At 36.2% G+C, this 21,979-nt stretch overlaps 2 protein-coding genes across 10 annotated transcripts in view; both read right to left on the reverse strand.

The window, feature by feature from the left end:
- Nucleotides 1-21,979, reverse strand: part of LOC134933410 (protocadherin gamma-C5-like) — a 688,451-nt gene that overhangs the window by 431,790 nt on the left and 234,682 nt on the right. Inside the window, exon 1 of one of the 9 annotated variants that reach the window (XM_063928574.1) lies at nucleotides 14,126-16,668. The exons of the other annotated variants lie outside the window; for them this stretch is intronic. Coding sequence (XP_063784644.1) covers nucleotides 14,126-16,570 — 2,445 coding nt within the window. The 5' untranslated portion in view covers nucleotides 16,571-16,668. Of the gene's footprint in view, nucleotides 1-14,125; nucleotides 16,669-21,979 lie in introns of those variants that run through there. 9 annotated transcript variants of the gene reach the window in all.
- Nucleotides 1,752-4,722, reverse strand: LOC134935684 (protocadherin gamma-B2-like). The gene has a single exon (XM_063930578.1). It carries the CDS (start codon nucleotides 4,594-4,596, stop codon nucleotides 2,140-2,142), a length of 2,457 nt encoding a protein of 818 aa, XP_063786648.1. The 5' UTR covers nucleotides 4,597-4,722; the 3' UTR covers nucleotides 1,752-2,139.

Raw genomic sequence — 21,979 nt, forward strand, 5'->3', positions numbered from 1 at the left:
TCATTGTTATTTTTATTTATGCTTATTTTTTCTGTTGTCATATTGATAATCTGCACATGTCTACACCAAAATAAATAGATGTTTTTATGATATAAATTAAACCTTAGTTCGAGCACTTATTCAGATAATTATACACAATGGTGAGTCCAAACACATACTAATACTGTAATACATAAAAGCGCCAGGGTCATCCAACTATATCTATATCTTGACACACACGGGAGGGAACTCCATATTAGTACCCCATCGGCAGCTAACACAGCCTAAAGGTGGTTACACACTAGGCGATATGCTCGGTGAGCGACATCATGTAGTATTTCCCCTCCCGGGCTGTTCCTTTCGTCGGCTGCGCGATATTGTTAGCGATATCGCAGTGATGTCATGCTGCTGCTGGCCGGAGCATGCAGCTTTGGACAACAAGTTCAAATTGAGCTGCATGCACAATCGAGACCAAGGGTCATTAACGACCCACAAGGCAGCGCATCGCTCGTCAGCTGCCACACTGGCCAATATAGTAAACTATATTACTCAGGAGGGGGAAAATTAGTGATATAGTTTACTATATCACTAAGTGTGTATGCACCTTTAATCTGCAAACACACAAGGGGAAGTGCGAGTTAACCAAATTTATACATTGAGTATATTAAGAATAGTTGCTAAAAATATACACATTCTCTTGTATGACGGTATGTAATATATTTCCATAACTGACATATTACACAGAATATTTGTAAAACTCAAAATAAAGTGAAGATAAAATAATTTAGTCAGAGGTTCCCAAATGTGGCCCTCAAGGCACCCCAATGGTCCAGGTTTTAAATGTATCCATGCTTGGACACAGGTGATTAGATTAGTATCTCAGTCAATTTGATTTATCCATCTGTGCTGAGCCATGGATATACCTAAATCCTGGACTGTTGGGGTGCCTTGAGGACCACATTTGGGAACCTCTGAATTTAGTATTTGTACAATAGTAATACTAGAATTTATCAGCTTTATAACTTTCTCATTGCAAATACTGAAACATATTAGATTTGTTTTGTAAATTTGATTGAAACTAAATGGCTTGCTGCAAAAACATAGTTATAAATAGACACAAAAGGAATACAACTGGGTGGATAGCAGCATGTACTTACATGTTTCATGTATGTAAAATAATGCAGGATCCAATAGCATGTAAATGAAAATCATTTACAGACATTATGGGGTATATTCAATTGATGTCGGATTCTTTCCGACGGGAAGGATCCGTCATCTCAGTATTCAATGAGTGGCCAAATCTGACAGGATTTGGCCATTCCTGACACTGCCAATTCGATTTTTTTAAAAGTTGGATTGACATTGTCGGAAAGGGGGCTAAAACCTGTCGGATTTGGCCACACTTCTGACAAAACAAGTGGATCGGCGGCTATTCCGCCAATCCATGTTTTCCGACAAGACAGAATTGCTGACTTGTCAGAAAAACGGCAGGGGGATTGAATAGGTTGGAACAGTTTCCGACCTAAAAAAGTCAGAAACTTATGTCTTTCCAACAAGACGGCAGTTTGCGACTACAATTGAATACTCCCTATATATTATATACTAAGGTGGTTTGCCTTTTAGAGTGTCCTAAAATTTGTGGGATGTAAAATCCTTCAAAAAGTATATATTACATTTGTACATGAAATAGTCACAAAAATCATATTACAGTTACAATTTTATTAATTGTATTTCCATAGTCAAGTTACTGGACATGTTCAAATAAATGTTCATATAAATTTTAAAACATGCACATTCAAACACAGTGGATCTGTGAAACTATGCTGTTGCCGTAGAGATATGTACAGAGATATGCACTGATGACGTTTTTGACAACTCTTTATGGGCTCCAAAATGTACTAAATTAATCCCACTTGTAAAATAAATTCAGAGAGTAGTAAGTAGGGATTTGACTGATGTAAATTCACTATTTGAATTCCAAAATAGAATTTTGATAAGATTAAACAGATCTGAACATTGATAGCATCTCATACAAACAAAATGTTTGTATGTAATGTTTATGTATGTTTATTCGATTATGCATATGTGGATATACTACAAATATGCATTCCAGTGTGAAATTCTATATTTTATAGAATGATTTTTATATATTAACCACAGTTATAATAAACAGAATGCAGCATTGTTATTAGGCAAATCATTGCTTGAAGAACCATTTACAGCTGCGGAATCACCTGTGTCAATGAGATTGTCTGTGGGAACATTCTGGACCGGTTTCAGATAGGCAACTTCATTCTGCTTTGAGTCAAGGGTCACACACACATCATAAGAGAATGGGAAAGGCAAGCTCCCATCACTGATCTCAGAAGAACATCCCAGGGTGAATTGAGGATACACATCTCTACTAATATTTCTGAAAGATGTTTGAGTATCTGATTTTCTGCATTTATAGATTACTGTAACCATCACTGTCACAATGAATAAAAGGGAAATCAGGGCGATGGATACTACCAGGTAGAATGTTACATTAGATGATATTTTTGAATCAGTAGGTTTGTATATTATCTCTGGAAAAACTTGCTGAAAGTTTTCAGCCACAACCAAAGTTAAAGAAACTGTAGATGAAAAAGAAGGATGTCCATTGTCTTTCACCAGAATCACAACCTTATGTCTCAAAGAATCCATGTCCTGAAGGTCTCGTCCTATCCTAATTTCCCCTGTACCTTGATCAATATTAAAAAGTGATGCATCAGTAGCTTGCAGTAAGTGATAGGAGAGCCAGGCATTGTGTCCAGAGTCAGCATCCACGGCTATCACTTTTGTCACTAGATAACCTTTCTCAGCAGAGTGAGGAATAAATTCAAATAATGCTGATCCCTCATTATCTGGTGAGGGGTAGAGAATTTTAGGAGCATTATCATTCTTATCAATTATACATATCTTCACAGTAACATTACTGTTTAGAGGAGGAGATCCGCTGTCTTTAGCCATTACCTGGAACTGAAATTCTCGTAACTGTTCATAGTCAAATGATCTCTGAGCATAAAGAACCCCAGTGATTGAGTTTATCGAAATGTATGATGATACTGGAATATTTTCTATATTGCTATTTAAAATGCTGTATGTAATTTTTCCATTTTCATTACTATCAAGATCTGAAGCATGAAAATTGTGCATCGAGTTCCCTGGTTGGTTATTTTCTACAATGTAGACAATGTAGTTCATTTTCTCAAAAACTGGTGAATTGTCATTCACATCAATTATAATCAACTGAATAGTTTTATTGCTGGACAGTGAAGGAGATCCTTTATCTATAGATTCAATTGTAATGTTATACATATACTTCTTTTCTCGGTCCATGTTTGTTGCTGTTAGTAGTTTGTAGTAGCTACTAGATGAGGGCATTAGTTGAAAATCCAATGTGTCAGAGATCTGACAAATTACCTCACCATTCATCCCAGAATCCAGATCACGAATATTAATCAATGCTATGAGGGTACCAGGTGGAGAGTTCTCTGGAATTGTTGCTGAGAGAGACGTAATTGTTATTTCTGGAGCATTATCATTTACATCAATCACTTGTATTGATATCTTGCAAACAGCAACATGACTTCCACCATCATTAGCTTCAACAGTCATCTCATAAGTATCTGATGCTTCATAGTCCAAATTGCCTATTACCTTTATATCACCATTAGATGAATCAATTTTAAATATTTGTTTTGCGTTTTCAGGAATGTGGCTAAAAGAATAAGCTATTAAGGCATTTGAACCTTCATCTTCATCCGTTGCATTTAACTGAATTACTAGAAAGCCAACAGGTGCATTTTCATATAATTTTATGTGATATGTGTCTTGACTAAATAGAGGAAAGTTATCATTAAAATCTTGTACTATAACCTTAATAAAAGCAGTGCCAGATTTTGGAGGTTTACCCCCATCAGTAGCAGTCAACGTTAAGTCATAGAAACTTTTCCTCTCTCTGTCCAGTGGTTTGTCTAGTATAATTTCAGGATATTTAATTCCATTTCTAGTGATTTTTTCTCCTAAACTGAAACAGTCATCACCACTAAGTGTGTAACTTTGTATAGAATTGGAACCTAGATCTGGATCTTTTGCATTACTTAAAGTAAAACGTGCACCAGGTAATGTAAGTTCATTTATATCCACATCAAAATATTTCTTAGAGAAAGTAGGTGAGTTATCATTTACATCCTGTATTTCAATGGTGACTGTATACAAATTCAAAGGATTTTCAATGACAGCTTCAAGATGTATAAAGCAGCTCTGTTTAGCATCACATAATATCTCTCTATCAATTCTGTCTGACACATATAAGTCTCCATTCTCCAAATTAATATTAAAATACTGTTTTTTAACTTGAGAAATGATTTGAAATTTTCTAAATGATAAATCTTTAACATTCAAACCAATATCTTTTGCGACATTGCCAACTACTGATCCCAGCTTCATTTCTTCAGGTATTGAGTATTGTAACTGGCTAGAGACATGATTGATAAATAATAAAATAAAGCAAAGTACTTGCCATATCATTGTCCATTGTGTGCTCTTGTATCCTGTGTTATTATTCATTGTTGTCCATAAACGATATATCATTGTATTATTTTAGAAATCCAGTAAAATAAGAAAAGAGAAGAAATCCATGAATTGCAAGTTGTTTTGTGAATATACTGAGGTTAAACCAAATTGCAGGATGTACACTGGAAATGTTACAGTGTTTTTCTCTTGATCTGCACTGTGAGACTGTAGTAAAATGCATTTGGTTTCTACATTCAGATTGAATAAAAACCTTTTTTACACACAGTCCAATAGCGACACTTAGAGTTTGAAATGAGGTGTTGCAACTTCTTTAAACTGCATTTTGATATCAATATTGCTGTGTGATTATAAAGTTTTAAGCTTAATTCAAATATGGAAAAACAGTTAAAATTAAATTGTATAGCATAGTAAACATCCTTTTAAAATGTTATACAAACCTATACAATACATATAGCACATTAAGCATCCTTTTAAAATTTTATAAAAACCTATACAATACTTCTCTATAATAAATTAGTATTAATTACAGTTATGTTTGCAGTAATAATGTATCTTCCATTCATTATTTTCACCACTTTATTTATTTTTTTACTTTTAACATTTCTTTAATTTCTCTTGCAGCCTTTTATTAATATACTGAGGGTCTGACTGGTTTAATTAGTGTAAATGTAAGTCTTACATGTTTTTCTAATTTGTATGTTAGTTTTGAGGATTACTTATTTGTTAACAAAACATATGTCAACATACTGTATACTATTTAATTCTGGATTCTGTTAGCTGATATCAATTTTAATGTGTTAACAATATTTCTGTTACAATATATTTTTTAACATATCTTTCACAGGTCAAATCATTTTGCATGTAGGTACTATATAGATTTCTACTGATTAGGAAAAAACTATTACTGACTTTACAAATGTATGATAAAGTTTTCATTGCATTCAAATCAAGCAATTGGTCAGTGCCAGATTATGATCATTATCAGAATGTTTAGTCAAAGTATAACCTCTTGATCCAAAATATATAACAGCAGTGATATCTGCAATCCATTCTTAATTAAATGATTTTGTTAATTAAATGTATTGCCAATCCAACTGCATTCCATTTATATTTGAAAATATACAAAGATTCACCAAACACTATAGTGTTATAATTGTTTACATTTTTACATTTATTAATTAACATTTCAGGTACCAACATGTCATTATTCTGTAATTGAAACTATTTACAATATGTTTCTTTCAACACATAAGAAATGTTTAACCAATTGAAAAACATTACTTCACAGGATGAATTTAATACAATTACATTTTTATTCCCAAGTTTTATGTATCTTTAATGGTTGTGCAAATATTTTTGTAATATTCCGAATTTACTCAAAAATAACACTTTCTCTTGCTTTCAGTATTTTTATAAGAATTATTAAGAATGAATAAGAAAAATATATTTACATTCTTATATTTAGTATATAATGCATAATATATTGTGTATACTATTATCTTAACACTTTAGTTGAAGCCAGAGTACGCTATGTATACACTTACAGTAGTGTGTTTGACATTTGTCAATGTATCTCTGCCATGTTTTATAAACATATCTTAAAACCTGGTGAATCTTAAAATTCTGTTCAGAGAGTATTTTGAGATTTAGATTAAACTACATACTGTATAAACTGGCACCTGCCAAGGTCAGACTGGCCCACAGGGGTGGGAACTCCCAGTGGGCCCCACAGCCTGATCCCCAGTCCTCTAGAGGTTAAGTTCCAGACTGTGCACTCAAGTGATACATTGTTACTCTGTTAGAGGGTCAGTTACAGTACCTGCTGGAGTAGCAACATTGATGAAAATGGGTACTTGGTTTGTTTCTATATAAACAACAAGATTTACCATCCTACCAATCAAAATTGGCAAATCATTACACACTCATCCTCTCCTCTTGTTGGCTGTGGGCTTTAACATAATGAACAAAGTTCCTGCCAGTGATTAGAATGGCACTGTAGCTCTAACCTAAGGTTAAGTCATTATAATGCATTAATGTGGTATATATGGACAGGGTCACTATCATGTGCTTAATTATTGTACATGTTGTATTATACTGCATTCTCAGGATGATGGTGTATTCATTACAGTGCATTGCTGTTATACGTGTGGTACCTTATTATTCATTACTATATATGTTTACAAGAGTCCCAGACCATATGCTCCTTCATGGTTAACCAAGCCTCTGTTGGCTGGCCAAACATTTCTGGTGTCTGACCAAACCCTTTAAGCATGGGCCCCTACCACTAAATCCCCTGGTGTGTCCTTGATGCCAACACTGGTCCTTGCAAAATTTTTAGATTGTCAAACTGACCAGGTTCAAAAATGTCAAACTTGCTCAAAAAGTTCAATCAGCTCTTAAATGGTCACTTTGAAAAAAAGTTTCTTTCATGTTTGTAAATTAACTAAATAATATAAATATAGTAAAACTACAATTGTAAATATTTGTTAGTTAATATAATGAAGGATTTATGATATACAGTTGTGTCCAGTCTCATCTTACCCATGAACGAGTTGCACACATTTATGCATCATGATTTTGACTAGCCACGGCCATGTGCGACTCATTCACAGGAGTATATGCACCAAGTAATCATATGGGCCATGGGTGTGTACACAGTACACACGCACATTTGTGGGTACACTTGCCACAGCCATCAACCTGCGATTGTGAATAATCACAGGTAAGATGAGGCTGGGCACATACTGTATGTACTGTACTAAGTTAGGACATAATTTAAGTAACCACCCTAGGCAGCAGATTAGTATTACCACAGTCTATAAATGCCTGGAAACAGGGCCGCCATCAGGGGTGTACTGCCGGAACTCCAGTCCTGGGCCCGGACAGAGGGACCACCCTTGACCCTGCATATTTAGTCAGTCCCAGTGTCTGATGGCAGCCATGTTGTTATCTGTAATTGCGTCCCTGCCCTCCCTTTCCTGTCACAAGCTGCATGCTGTAGCTGCACTTGTAGAATGTGCACTTCTACATAGTCCGCGGCGCTACAGCTGGGTGCTTGCATACTCCCTCTGTGAGAGGATACCATAAGTGAAACCAAGGGGTGGACTAGTCATTTACCTTCTGAGATGGCCACCGGGGACTGCCTGGTAAGTACTGGGAGAACAAACACGTCATTATGGGTATGCACGCAATGTAATGATATCACAATGTACACAGACACACAAAAGCTCTATGTTCCTGCTTGTGAAGAAGAAACTTCAGCCGAGGAGGAGCAGGAGGAAGTCAGGGCCGATTTGCATGACTGAGATACACATTTGTAGCATCTGTTACTTTTGGAGACCAGGAGATAGACTCAATGGACAGCGCAGCTGCCTGTCATGAACTCTGAGGAAGAGAAGTACAGGGGGCACTCCCTAAAGATATCAGGGAAGTGTGTGTGTACACAGCATATTGATTTCAAACATTTCAGTGCTATTAATTAATGCACACTGTCATCAGATTCTGTATACCTCTCCTCATTTACTATCAACATACTGTCTATTATAGACATGATGATGACCAATATTATAATGTGGAGATTTACTGTTATGCGTTGTGAATAGGAGTGCACTATTCAAGAAAACTCCAAATTACCTAATTTCAGGGATGCTCTTAAAGCACACATTATTTGTAACAATGTGTGCTATGCTATGACACAACATGTTTTTTGGACTACTTGTGATGTGGATTCACGTGTTACTTTATTTTGCAAGCATTATTAAAGCACCTTGGGCTTATATAGAGCGTTGTCAATGTGTGATATTATGAAAATCATGCCATTTCATAGATACTTATATGTGTACATTGAGACACTGAGATTACTAATTACTATAGTGGAGTGCACTATTAAGGAAGCTCCATATACCTTATTTCAGGAACGCTTTTAATATGTGCATTACAGGCATTAATGTATGCATGGATATTACATGTTTTCTGGATTACCTATGATGTGGATTGATTTACAAATGAATTTGATATGCATTATTAAACAGCTTTGTCAATGTGTGATATTATGATTATCCTGCCATTTCACGAATATATGTTTCTATTGTGGCACTGAGATTACTAATTAATATAGTGGAAAATACTAAGGCCAGTATCCAATTGCCAGTGATAATTTACAGCACAGAATTTTTTTTAGCCCAATAGTACTATCGGGCTATCCAATTACAGGCTGTTTTTACCATGTGATAAATGACCCAATTTCTTTCAGTAACACATGGTATCCGGGACAAGTTCCTGGACCCATGTGTTATTGCGCAAAAATGGGTCTCTGAGGGCTGCTTTGCGTGCCTGAGACATGCGAATCCTAATCCCGGGTGAATCCATTAACCATGTTAATTTACCACGGTTAATTGGATATCCCCATATGTCTTAAGTAAATTCACTGTTTATTATCTTTTGAACAAACTGCACCAATATATTAAATGTGAATATTTCATCTTATTTTTCAGCAGCAGTGATACAATGTTTCTCTTATTAGGAAACCGCTACAGTTATTCCAATGTGTTATTGGGGTCAATTCAGTTACAGTAAGTGGGAGTTGGGTCCTGAGAGCAATTCAATTTCAAACTCACATTGATTTTCCAGAGGAAGTTCACTTTTTTGTACACACCCCCCTCAGCAGGTGAAAAGCTTGGGAAAATCTTTATTCTAAGATCAAAATGTCAGGACACAGTGCAGAACTTCTGGTGCACCCTTCCTAGTGAATAATCATGCAGGGATTTAAGTAGCATAATTTGGCAAATAAAAATATGTCAGTTAGCAGATGATAAGTTGTGCAAACATGTTGTGAGTACTGCAGGTTGGCATTTCTAAATGAACCTTGTATTTCTTGGGATATGCAGCATCATCAGGGGGATGTCTATTTTGGCATCCTGGGCCCCGCAAGTTGGCAGCCTCACCTGGAAATGCTATAAAAGGTAAGACTTTCTTCCAAAAATAGTACTATTCAACATCCATTCCGTCAGTTATACCTAATACAATAATACGTTTCAGAAGCATTGGTTCCATTTACTATTATAGTTCAAAACGTATAATATACATTCTAGAAATGTTTGCTTGATTTCAGCAAATTAATCAGAGTTCTACAATGAATTTGATAGCTGTTAAGAAAATAGTCTCCAGCTGTTTTTATACTTTTATATTATCAATTCAAAACACTTTTATACTATCACTTCAAAACAGTGAGATGTTTACTTATACCTGCAAAATGTACATGTAAGAATGTATTTTGGCAAGATTATTGCATATTTCTAACAGTTCCACTCAAAGTTCAATGCAAAGATACAAAAAAATCCAATTAAAGCAATATCATATTCATTTTTTGTTTATGTCAAGAGACATTGGCTTAGGTGTACTTAAATGTGCAAATCCTTTGTTTGAAAGGCATATATTTTGTTAGAGGAACTTTGTCAGAGGGCTATATATTGTTAGAGGAACTCATTGAAAGTAGATCAAAATTACACCTTCTATGTCTGCATCTTTTTACTACAGAACAGGTAATGCCATGTCTCACAAATGATGGAATCTTCAAGCTGGGCAATATCAACTAACTTTTCATAGCTTATTTTATTATGTTTCTCATATAACAACAATTCAGGACAAATCAGTGCACAGCATATAGCACATGACTTCATAGCAAGAATTATTTGTCTAAAAGAGCAACAATTTGGGAACAATTGGACTCAATTATCTCCTGTACTTAATTATTGACAAGGAGTATATACTGTACCAGACTGACAATGGTGAACACTCATGACTGTATACTGTAAACATATTAATAGAAAAAAAATAAAGACCAAGCTGCAGTTGTGGCAGTCATAACAGATATATTGTATTGTAGCTTCTGAGATCAAATCTAAAGGACTTCATACACTAACCCAACATGTCTGACTGGCATCTCACAGGCGATCACCCCAGCAGCTTCCTGGGCGGCAGGATCACATATGATACAGCATATGCGGTCCTTTTGCATATCCCAGCCATCCTGTGGGGTCGGACATGATTGTTAGTGCAGTTCATTCAATCTAGGGGATCCAATCCAATGCTCACGGGAATGCGCATCGGATCGGAAACACCTCCAAAATGCCCAATTTCATCCGCTATATCATCCCAAATGCCCAAAATCGGATGAAATTGGGCATTATCATTCTAGTGTATGGGGCCCTTAAGAAGCACTAAGCAAATCCAGAAAAGATATATGTGTTTAATTGAAAAATCATTATAACAGAATTTAGATATTTCAGAAAAAATTATTTGTGGTAAAATTGTCACAACATTTTTAGACAATGGAAAAAAATCTCTAACAGATGCATATTTAAAAATGGTAATTTGAAATGTATTATACTAAACTGCACAGATGCAGTTTTACTAAAAAATAGTTGTCTCATAATCAACAAAACAGCATTTGAGATAACACTGTATTATTTAGTTCTCCGCATCTGTCTAGCAACTATCTCTAGAACAACAAATACTACACTTGCTTTCAACTGAACAAATGTACAGTGCAGTGCCTCTTAACTAACATACAGGAAGAATTAGCTTAAGTCATCCAAAAAGTGAAGTACTCAGTATCAGATTGTTTAAAATAAAAACAAGACAGTTTTTAAGATAAAATGAACAAATATTTGTAAAATGATTCCTCTTAATTTAAGAAAATAATCGTAAATGTGGAAACAAATTAGGCTTATTCAGTGTGAGACAATGAAATTGGCAATTTTTAAAAACTCAGTAATGAAACAAACATTTTTATTTTCCAAATTACAAATATGCCACCTTAAAGTACACAGCAAGCTGTTTATTTCTTAAAGATCACATCCTCAAGTTGACCTCTGTTTCTGCACAGCCATTCCTCTTATCTTCCACGTATGTTTCCCATAATGCAGGGTAGCATCTCCAAAAAAGTTCCAGCAATTTCTTGACAAACTATTTTTTAGCTCTACTCTATTGTGTGGGCAATGAGAGAAAACTTTGCTTTTTAAGTGTCCCCATAAAAAAGTTACATTGCGAGAGGTCTGGGGACCTTGGAGGCCAAGTAATGTCACAATTTCTGGAGATGATGCAGTTTTGAAAAAGTTGTCATAGAGTATCCATTGACACCCTTGTGGTATGACAATGTTACATAAGTACTAACTGCAGGGGTGTCAAATAGCAAAGTGGAAATGACCTCGCGGAAAGGGGTGTGGCTTCATGGCCTGACCCCTGTTTTCATCACTGTGGGGGTCCCAGAGATGCTGGGCTGCACATGGAGACTGTCTTCAATGCTGGCTTCTACACTATGGCAGGAGCATATAATGTTACAGTGCAGTACCTGACACTTTGCAGGAGCCGGCATTTGGCTGATAACACCTAGGTGCGGTCCGCACCCCCCATACCTCCGTAGTGATGCCACTGCTAAATGGCATGATGAGGATGGATGTCGAGTAACATAATCCCTCCACCAAACCCCACCCAGAAAAAATATTTTTGAAATTGCCCATTTCCCTGTCCCATTCTGTATAAAAATAATAACCTGGTACTATTATTCTAACCATTCTTTAAGACACAAATGGGCTAATTCTCAGTTGGCCATATCAGCATCTGCTTTTTTATACAGCCATGTCAGCCAGCCTGTTCGTTACCTTATAATAACATGAGTATCCACTCATTTATCCATCAATCTTAATGCGAATGACCATCTTGTCTACAATTTTTCTGTAGCCATCATCATTAGCATTAGAACTTACAGCCACTCTATGCTGGCTGTAAAAGAGCCATCTGAAACAGGTGTCCCATATCTGTAAAAGTGCTACAAGCAAACACAGAATTCATCTACACAACACCATGGCACTCCCATGAGACCACATGGATACCACACAGAGACATCTGTTTCTTGGAAAGAGGTATCCATCAGTGGATGGATCAATCCATTTGCCCTTTCAATCTCCACCCATGCACATATACAGTATATGGCACAGCGCATTAACAGTGTGCAATTGGTTCTAATGCTATTAAAAGTGCGCAATTTGCAGATACAGTATCTGCAGGATTCATCTACATTTGTACTTGAGTCTGACTTAGAATCTGCCCCACAAAGTACTAATTTGTCCCACTAGTAAATGTATTATTTGTAAAGAGTAATTATTTTTCTCTCATAAAATAAAATATATTTGGAGAGTAGGGATTTTGGTCATGTCACTTTACTCACTGAATCCCTCAGTACTTCAGAATGCAGTGAAGATAAACTATCTGGATATGGAGAGAATCTCAAACAAACAAAACAAGGTGTTGCAACAGCTGCATTGTGTCTTGTCACTAATCTAGTACAGCAACAGCCACCCACCACTTCTAGATGATGCTGCTGGCCATTCACCCACAACTTTATGGTTCAAACCCAGGACTGTACGTGTCAGCTGCTGCCACTGACTCATTCTAGGATAGGGATTCACACTTTTGGGACCTCTGAGGAGCAGCGATTTCCTTTGACTACTTAATTAGTATTTTCTTGGGCTAATCCACTCCTGTGTTATATAAACTGCACATTATATAGTACATTGGATTATGGGGGATCATTAATTCGGAAGGATTTCTATTCTATGATGGAAGTTGATTACCACTATTGGTAACAACACAGCATGTGGATTTTGGTATCATTTTGTTACTTATTCTAACTAGTTTTATGAGATATGTCTATCTCTCCCAGAAATGCATTTAACATATGACCATTATTGTTATAATAAATACGGTTTACATTTGAATATACTGGTTGTTTTCACTGATGCTACATATATATTTATATCACAAATATTTATTCTGCAGTACTTAGATTTTTTTAATACCCAGTCATTTTATCCCAAACACTGTATCAAATAAAATAAGTTGATCTGTTTAATATTGTTTCTTTTTGGGGGGCAATAATGACACATTGCAAGTTGTCTCAGAGTTCACAATCTAGCAAAGTTTACACAATCAGCATTGGGGTGTTTGGGAAAAAAATACACATTTGGGTAAATCCAAATTAATATTTCAAAAGACCAGCAGTATCCATCTAATAGTGTAATGCATTATTGTTATTTCAATGTTTCAGTCTACAAAGGAAACTTTTATATTAGTCTGCTCCCTTCTGGCTATGCCCCACCCACTCACTACTCTGCTCTCCCCACTACTCTGTCCCACCATGCCACCTTTCTGTCTGCTGTTCTGTCCTGATCCACCTACCACTCTGTCCTATCCGACCCCCTCACTGATGTATTGAGTGTCTCCACACCCATTCCTTCCCACACCTGCTAACCCTTCCCCAAAATTACCACAAGGTGTATTTTCAACTGCCCAGAAGATCCTCCTCTCCTTCTAGGATCTGTCCCATCTCTTTAACAGAGGGAGCCATTGGACAGGCACAACATATAAATACCCAATATATACTGTGTATGAGTCTTAACAGTTGTCTACATTTATAGAAATATAAACGTATGCATATGAGTGGGTAACTGTATTATTTGCAAATAATAACACTCATAAAAATAGTACAGATAAAAAATAGTATACATTACATGTTAATAACAAATACCTGTGCAGCATTGCTAGAAGGCAAATCATTGTTTGAAGAACGATTTCCAGCTACTGAGTCATCCGTGTCAATGAGATTGTCTGTGGGGACATTCTGGACTGGTTTCAGATATGAAATTTCATTGTGCTTTGAGTCCATGGTCACACACACATCATAAGAAAATGGAAATGGTAAACTACCATCGCTGATCTCAGAAGGACATCCCAGGGTGAACTGAGGATATACGTCTCTACTAATGTTACTAAAAGATGTTTGAGTATCTGATTTTCTGCATTTAAAAATTATTGTAATCATCACTGTCATAATGAATAAAAGGGAAATCAGGGCTATGCAAACCACCAAAGAAAATGTTATATTAGATGATGTTTTTGAATCACTGGGTTTGTGTGTTATCTCTGGAAGAACTTGCTGAAAGCTTTCGGCCACAACCAAAGTTAAGGATACTGTAGATGAAAAGGATGGCTGTCCATTGTCTTTCACCATAATCACAACCTTTTGCCTCAAAGAATCCAAGTGTTGTAGGTTTCGTCCTATCCTAATTTCACCTGTACGTTGATCAATGCTAATGAAGGATGAATCTGAAGCTTGCAATAAGTGGTAAGAGAGCCAGGCATTGTGTCCAGAGTCAGCATCCACTGCAATCACTTTAGTCACTAAATAATCTTTCTCGGCTGTATGAGGAATAAACTCAAATAATGCTGATCCCTCATTATCTGATGATGGATAGAGAATTTTAGGAACATTGTCATTCTTATCAATGATACATACCCTCACTGTGACATTATTGCTTAGGGGAGGAGATCCACCATCTGTAGCCATAACCTGGAACTGAAATTCTCGTAACTGTTCATAGTCAAATGATCTCTGAGCATAAAGAACCCCAGTGATTGAGTTTATTGAAACATATGATGATACTGGAATATTTTCTATATTGCTATTTAGAATGTTATATGTAAGTTTTCCATTCTGATCATGATCAAGATCTGAAGCATGGATATTATGTATTGAGGTCCCTGGTTGATTATTTTCTAATATATAGACAATGTAGCTAATTTTCTCAAAAACAGGAGGATTGTCATTCACATCAGATATAGTCAACTGAATTGTTTTATTAGTAGACAGTGACGGAGATCCTTTATCCATACAATAAAGTGTAATGTTATACATAGACTTGTTCTCTTGGTCCATGTTCACTGCAGTTACTAGTTTGTAGTAGCTACTAGCTGAGGGCATTAGTTGAAATTCCAATGTGTCAGAGATCTGACAAATGACCTCCCCATTCACCTCAGAATCCAAATCACGGATATTAATCAATGCTATGAGGGTACCAGGTGGGGAATTCTCTGGAAGTGATGGTGAGAGAGATTTGATTGTAATTTTTGGAGCATTATCATTCACATCAACCACTTGTATTGATACCTTGCAAAGAGCAACATGTCCACCACCATCTTTAGCTTCAACAGTCATTTCATAAGTATCTGATGCTTCATAATCCAAATTTCCAATTATTTTAATATAACCATTTGAGGAGTCAATGTTAAAGATTTGCTGTGCATTTTCAGGAATGTGGCTAAACGAATATGTTATTAGGGCATTTGAGCCCTCATCTTCATCTGTTGCATTTAATTGAATTACTAGAAAGCCTACAGGAACATTTTCAAATAATCTTATGTGATATGTGTCTTGACTAAATATTGGAAAGTTATCATTAAAATCTTGAACAACAATTTTAATTGTGGCAGTGCCAGATTTTGGAGGCTTACCTCCATCAGAAGCAGTCAAAATTAGGTCATAGAAACTTTTTTTTTCTCTGTCCAGTGACTTTTCTAGTATAATTTCAGGGTAATTGATTTTGTCTCTAGTAATTTTTTCGCCCAGACTGAAACATTCATCACCACTAAGTGTGTAACTTTGTATAGAATTGGTGCCTAGATCTGGATCTTTTGCATTACTTAAAGTAAAGCGTGCTCCAGTTGTGGTACCTTCACTGATTTCCATATCCAAATATTTCTTAGAGAAGGTAGGTGAATTATCATTCACATCCTGTATTTCAATGCTGATTGTGTAAAAATTCAAAGGATTTTCAATTACAGCTTCAAGATGTATAAAACAGCTCTGTTTAGCTTCACATAATATCTCTCTATCAATTCTGTCTGCCACATATAAGTCTCCATTTTCCATATTAATATTAAAATACTGTTTCGACACTTGGGAAATAATGTGAAATTTTCTAAATTCTAAATCCTTAACATTTAGTCCAATATCTTTTGCCACATTGCCAACTACAGATCCCAGCTTCATTTCTTCAGGCATTGAGTATTGTAACTGGCCAGACACATCCTTATTAAAAAATAAAATAAAGCAAAGTACTTGCCATGTCAATGTCCATTGTGTGCTTCTGTATCTTGCATTATTATGCATTGTTAGCCGGAAATTATAAACCATCGCTTTTTTTTTTAGAAGGCCAATAAAATAAGAAAAGATATAAAATCCATGTATTGCAGGTTGTTTTGTGAAAATGTTCAGAGTAATCCAAATTGCAGGATGTACAGTGTAAATGTTGCAGTGTTTTTCTCCTGATCTGCTCTGTGAGCCTCTAGTGAAATACATTTGTTTTTTTACATCTAAACTGAATCTAAACCATTTTTAACACACAGTCCAATAGTGACACTTAGTGCTTGAAATGAGGTGTTGCAACTAAACAGCATTTTTGTTGCAGTATTCAGTATGTTACTGTGAAATTATAAAACTTTAAACTTAATTCAAATATGGAACATTAGCACATCAAACATACTTGCAAAATGTTATAAAAATCTGTGCAAAACTTCTGATTTGTCTTCCCTTTTTATTATTTTCACCTTTCAGGTTTTTTTTCAACTTTTAAAACGACTTACATTTTTTGGGAGACATTTATTAGTGAGAGTCATTATGCGATGAATTATGTTGTAGCATTTAGAAAAATCAGATATTGATATTCACACCTTAGAGAATCCACTATGATGTCAGATTGTACTAGAAACCAACTTTAACTGTATATAGAAGAGATTTATACTTCATTTATTTTAATTGTATACTAACATATTTATACTAGCTTAGATGTATATATTTTGGTACCATGATCAGTTGTAAAGTGCTATGAAGATGCTGACACCATATAAGGAATTGTTAAAAATTTAGTTCCATTTCATATTTTTATCATTTGCATATTAATCATATGGATTACTTATTTGGTAATACATTTGTTAACATATAGCATGACTCTGAATTCTATTACATCATATTCAGTTGCATATTTAACAATATTTCTAATAGAATTTAATCTCTTTGTAACATGCTGAACTGTATAGTGTCTTTCACAGGTCAGACCATCTCATGTGTAAGTACTATAAAGATTTCAACTATTTAGGGAAAAACCAGACAAGTGTTATTTGTTTCTAAATCAAAAATTACTATTGACTATTCAAGCATATGACAAAGTTTTCATAGCATAATATTCAAATAAATATATATTGTGCAATAAACAGAAATCCCCAAAACACTATTGTTATAATTGTTTTTATTTTAACATTTTGTAGTTATCATTCAATTATCAAAAGTTTAATTGTTCTATAATTGAAAGTATATGCTTCGTTGAACACCTGAGAAATATTTAGCCAATTTAAAATGTTGTATTGACAGACTCAGTGTCATAAAACTAAATTTTTTGTTTCAGTTATATCCTTCTTTTTTAAAGGTCTGCATATATGTGTTTGTGATGTATTGTAATACTGTATGCATATCATTTCATGAATTTAAAGAAAAATAAAAAACTAAAAGTGCTCTTAAGTCAGCGTAGAATGTATTAATTAGTACATGGGATACCTACAAAAATGGTCCTGAAAGGTTTAAATACTGTATGGGATATTTTACATTTGTTCAAAAATGTTTATTGCTATTTTATAATTCTGAAAAATGAATATAACAAGATAATATATTTCTATTTTTATAGTTATTTTTATTAAGTTACTTATCTAGCAGCAGCATATTCAGTTGCACTTAAGAACTGGGAAGAAAACATTAATAAGAAAAGATTGGGTAATAACAGGCAAAAAGATTGGGTAATAACAGGAACAGAGGTAAGAGGATCCTTCTCACAAGCTTACAACTATAGAATGTAATGAGCATTTTATTTTATTTTTTTCTCTATTTATATGGCGCCACATGGGATCCGCAGTGCCCAATTACAAAGTAAACAAATAAGCAAAACATGAAGACAGTGACTTACAATTCAATACAATATAGGACAAGTACAGGGTATATAAACATAGCTGCATCAGTAAACAGCAATGAAATAATTATCAGGGCAGCAGAAAATGAGGGATTTGGTGCCATCAAAGGGAGTATTGAAAAGAAGATAGGTTAAGTAAGATACATAAAACCACATTAGGGTAGATGGCCCTGCTCATTAAAACTTTCATTCTAAAGTAATAGAATGTAATATAACTTAAGAAAAAGGAATGTAGAAAGGACACAGTCAGAGCCATCAATGTGGTGTATACAGATAGGCCCACAGTTATCTTGGCTAGTTTGCTGCGCCTAGGCACAACATGGTTTATTAACGTAAACCCTTCATCTATTGTTCTCAGCTGCAATACAATACAGAGAACAATACAGCAGGGGATTAAATCATTACAGCAGGACATTAAGTCCAACTGCCCAGTCTCAGTTAATCCTATTAAAGGTCAAGATAAACATGGACCCATCTGTATACTGCTTTTTTAATGCTTTAATTGAAGACAGTGCACATAACTTATATGCTTAGTATGTTTGATATTTGACAATGTGGGTCTGATTCACAGGAGCAAATAAAGTAAAAATAATTTAAAAATAAGCAATTTGCATTTTATACCCCTTTCACATCGCACAAATAACCCGGTATCTACACGGCATATTGCCGTGTCGAAACGGGTCAGTGTGCGATGTGAAAGCACCTTTGCCAAATTAGCGGGTCGCCTGACCCAGTAATTCAACCCGGTTAAAAAGAAGGGTTATTACCGGGTTGAATACCGGGTCAGGTGCAGTGTGAATGGGAGCCGTTTCGATGCGACACGGCTCCCATTCACAGCATAGGGAGAGGCGGCGCAGGAGATGAGCTCATCTCCCAGCGCCGCCTCCACCCCCGCCCCTGCTGCTGCTGCGCCCCCCGCTGCTATGGCAACCGACCCGGTATATTGCCGGGTCGGAAAGCCAGCAGAGGAGAGCAAATGCCGGATATCACCCGGTAAGGACACGTTTCTCTTACCGGGTAGGATCCGGCATTTGCGATCTGAAAGCAGCATTAGAAAGCTGTACTGCACTCTAGGGGGTGTTTTTACTAAAGTGTGGGTTTTCAAATGTGGAGATGTTACCCAGGTCAACCAATAATATTCTGTTTATCATTTATCTAGAACCTTCTAGATGATAATAGCTAGAACCTGATTGGTTGCTATGGGCAACATTTCCAATTTTGAAAACCCCTTGCATTACAACATTGATGGTTTCAGTTTCAAGTTACTCCTTTTTAGCTAGTTTTTCAATTTGCTCCTAACGCTGAATATGGCCCTGTATTAGTAAAAATATTAATATTTGTAATTAAATAATGTACACTTATTATTTATTAACAGTTTCTTATATAGCACAGCAAATTCTGTTGCACAATTGTGGAAATAACTAATTATGATACACTGACTAAAGGAAAACATGTTAGAAGCTGAAGTTTTATTCTGAACTAGAAAAGCCTGGAAAGTCTATAGGAAGTCAGAATTGTTTATAAAAATATTAATCTGCAATGTACAGACCGACGGGAAGGCTTAAATAAAAAAGTACATTTCATAAACATCAGTTCTCTTACTGTAATGGTTCAATATTATGATACATACACTAAATCAACTTGCAAATTAGTCAGAGTTCTATAGTAAATTTGTTAAAACTTAGAGAAAGAAGAGTATATTATAGTGCATTGTGCACTGTCACAATTGTTTTCACAATAACTGTAATCAGGGCTTAAAGTAGTCCTGGGGATCTGGTGGAACTTATCTCCATTACTGCCAACCCCTCCCTCCCTCCATTAGGCATAGCTTCTCTGAGATGGTGCCTTCCCATGGCCATGGGTGCAAGTAGGGTTGATGATGGCCAGAGTAATAAAAAAAATGTTGCCAATTTAAAACTTTAAAATTCTGATGTGTACTCTTATATTGGTACTGAAATATTGGAAACCCAAATAATGGAAGTGTGAGTAAAACCTCAGTATTACTACGATAAATACCACAGTACATACACATACAAAATTTAAAGTGAATAGCCAGGGACCTGGGGGCTGTTAAAGGTCCCAAAAGCTTTAAGGGCCATGATAGTGTGAAATACATTTTAGATACTTTTTTTAACACTCCTGCTACAAACTGAGACTACAAAGTTAGGTCACTTAAAAAGAAAATTGGTCTATGCCATCAGTGTCACTCTTAATTATTTTTCTGCAACTCCTCTAAGTTTTTTATGGGTTCCCCAATTCTTTGTCATATGGGTGCCACATGTTTTTTTTACAACCCCTATGTATCCCTTCTGCTTAAATCTTTTCTTGCCTATATGGTGGTTTCTCTGCAAACTGTGGACTTCTGCATAAATAGACAGACATAGTCTTGAGACGTTATTCAGTATGCATATACGAGATCATGTGGGACAGAAGCCACCTGTCTGCATGCACTGATAGTCAACCAGATAATACAAAGTAATATAAGTTCTGGGATACTACAAAATGTGACCTTCCCTTATCAAATGTCCTGGAGAGGTACCATCTTCTTATATCTCTCCAGGATCATCACCCTTGCATCTCTACAGTACTATCTTCCTGTGTCTTTCTTAATATTATCTCCCTGTGTCTTACCAGCATCATCCCACCTCCATCTTTCCAACACAATCTCATCTTGAATATCTTCAGCACCCTTCCTGTGTCTCACCAGTGTCATCCCTCCTGTGTCTTACCAGCATCACCCTCCCTCCGCATCTCACCAGTGTCCAGTGTCCTTCACCCCTAGGACTATCCAACACTAACTCCATATTCAGTACCATCTTCCTGCCTCACTCCAGCTCACCCAACTGTGTCCCTCCAGAATCTCACCCCACTTGTGCCGCTCCAGAATCTCACCCCACCTGTGTCCATCCAGCAGCTCAACACCCTGTATTTCCTTACTACAGCCTCCTCCCACCTTCTTCTTCTGCACGTCTTCTGCACAGAGTGCCTGCTCCTCTCTGTGGCTCCACTTCACTACAGTGGTAAGACATTATGATGTCACACACACTGTGCCACAAAAAAGAGCTGTTAGAACCTGTAAAAGCAGGCCAACAGACACAGGGCTGCCCAGTGGCACACCTAACATATTTGGCACCCAGGGCAATTCCTTTATTTCACACTCCTTGGTATGATCTAGTGCCTCCTCAATATACCCTACTATACAATGCCCACCATATATGCTTAACAGTGCCCCACTATATGTGACACAGTGTGTCCCAATATTCTCTGCTGTGCCCCCCTGTATGCTACACAGTGCTATCCCCAGTGACCCCAAGTACTCACCACCAGTCACATGATGCTTGTGAGGAGACTCTGGAGCTGTTGTGCACTGTATGCACTGTGCATGCAGAACAGAGAAGTGCAGCAGCCCCCATCCCATAACAGGTGCTGTGCACCTGCAATCAGGAAATGCAGAATAAGAACAATCCTGTGGATGGGTTTGCAGAGCAGTCCGGGTTGCGGTGGAGTCCGAACTAGTACTGCCTACCAATGTAGGTGATAAAACACATTTATGCCCTATTCTGATCCACTTTAACCCCTGACTGTAA

This window comes from Pseudophryne corroboree, chromosome 6 (assembly GCF_028390025.1).
Source record: "Pseudophryne corroboree isolate aPseCor3 chromosome 6, aPseCor3.hap2, whole genome shotgun sequence".
Classification (NCBI taxonomy): Eukaryota; Metazoa; Chordata; class Amphibia; order Anura; family Myobatrachidae; genus Pseudophryne; species Pseudophryne corroboree.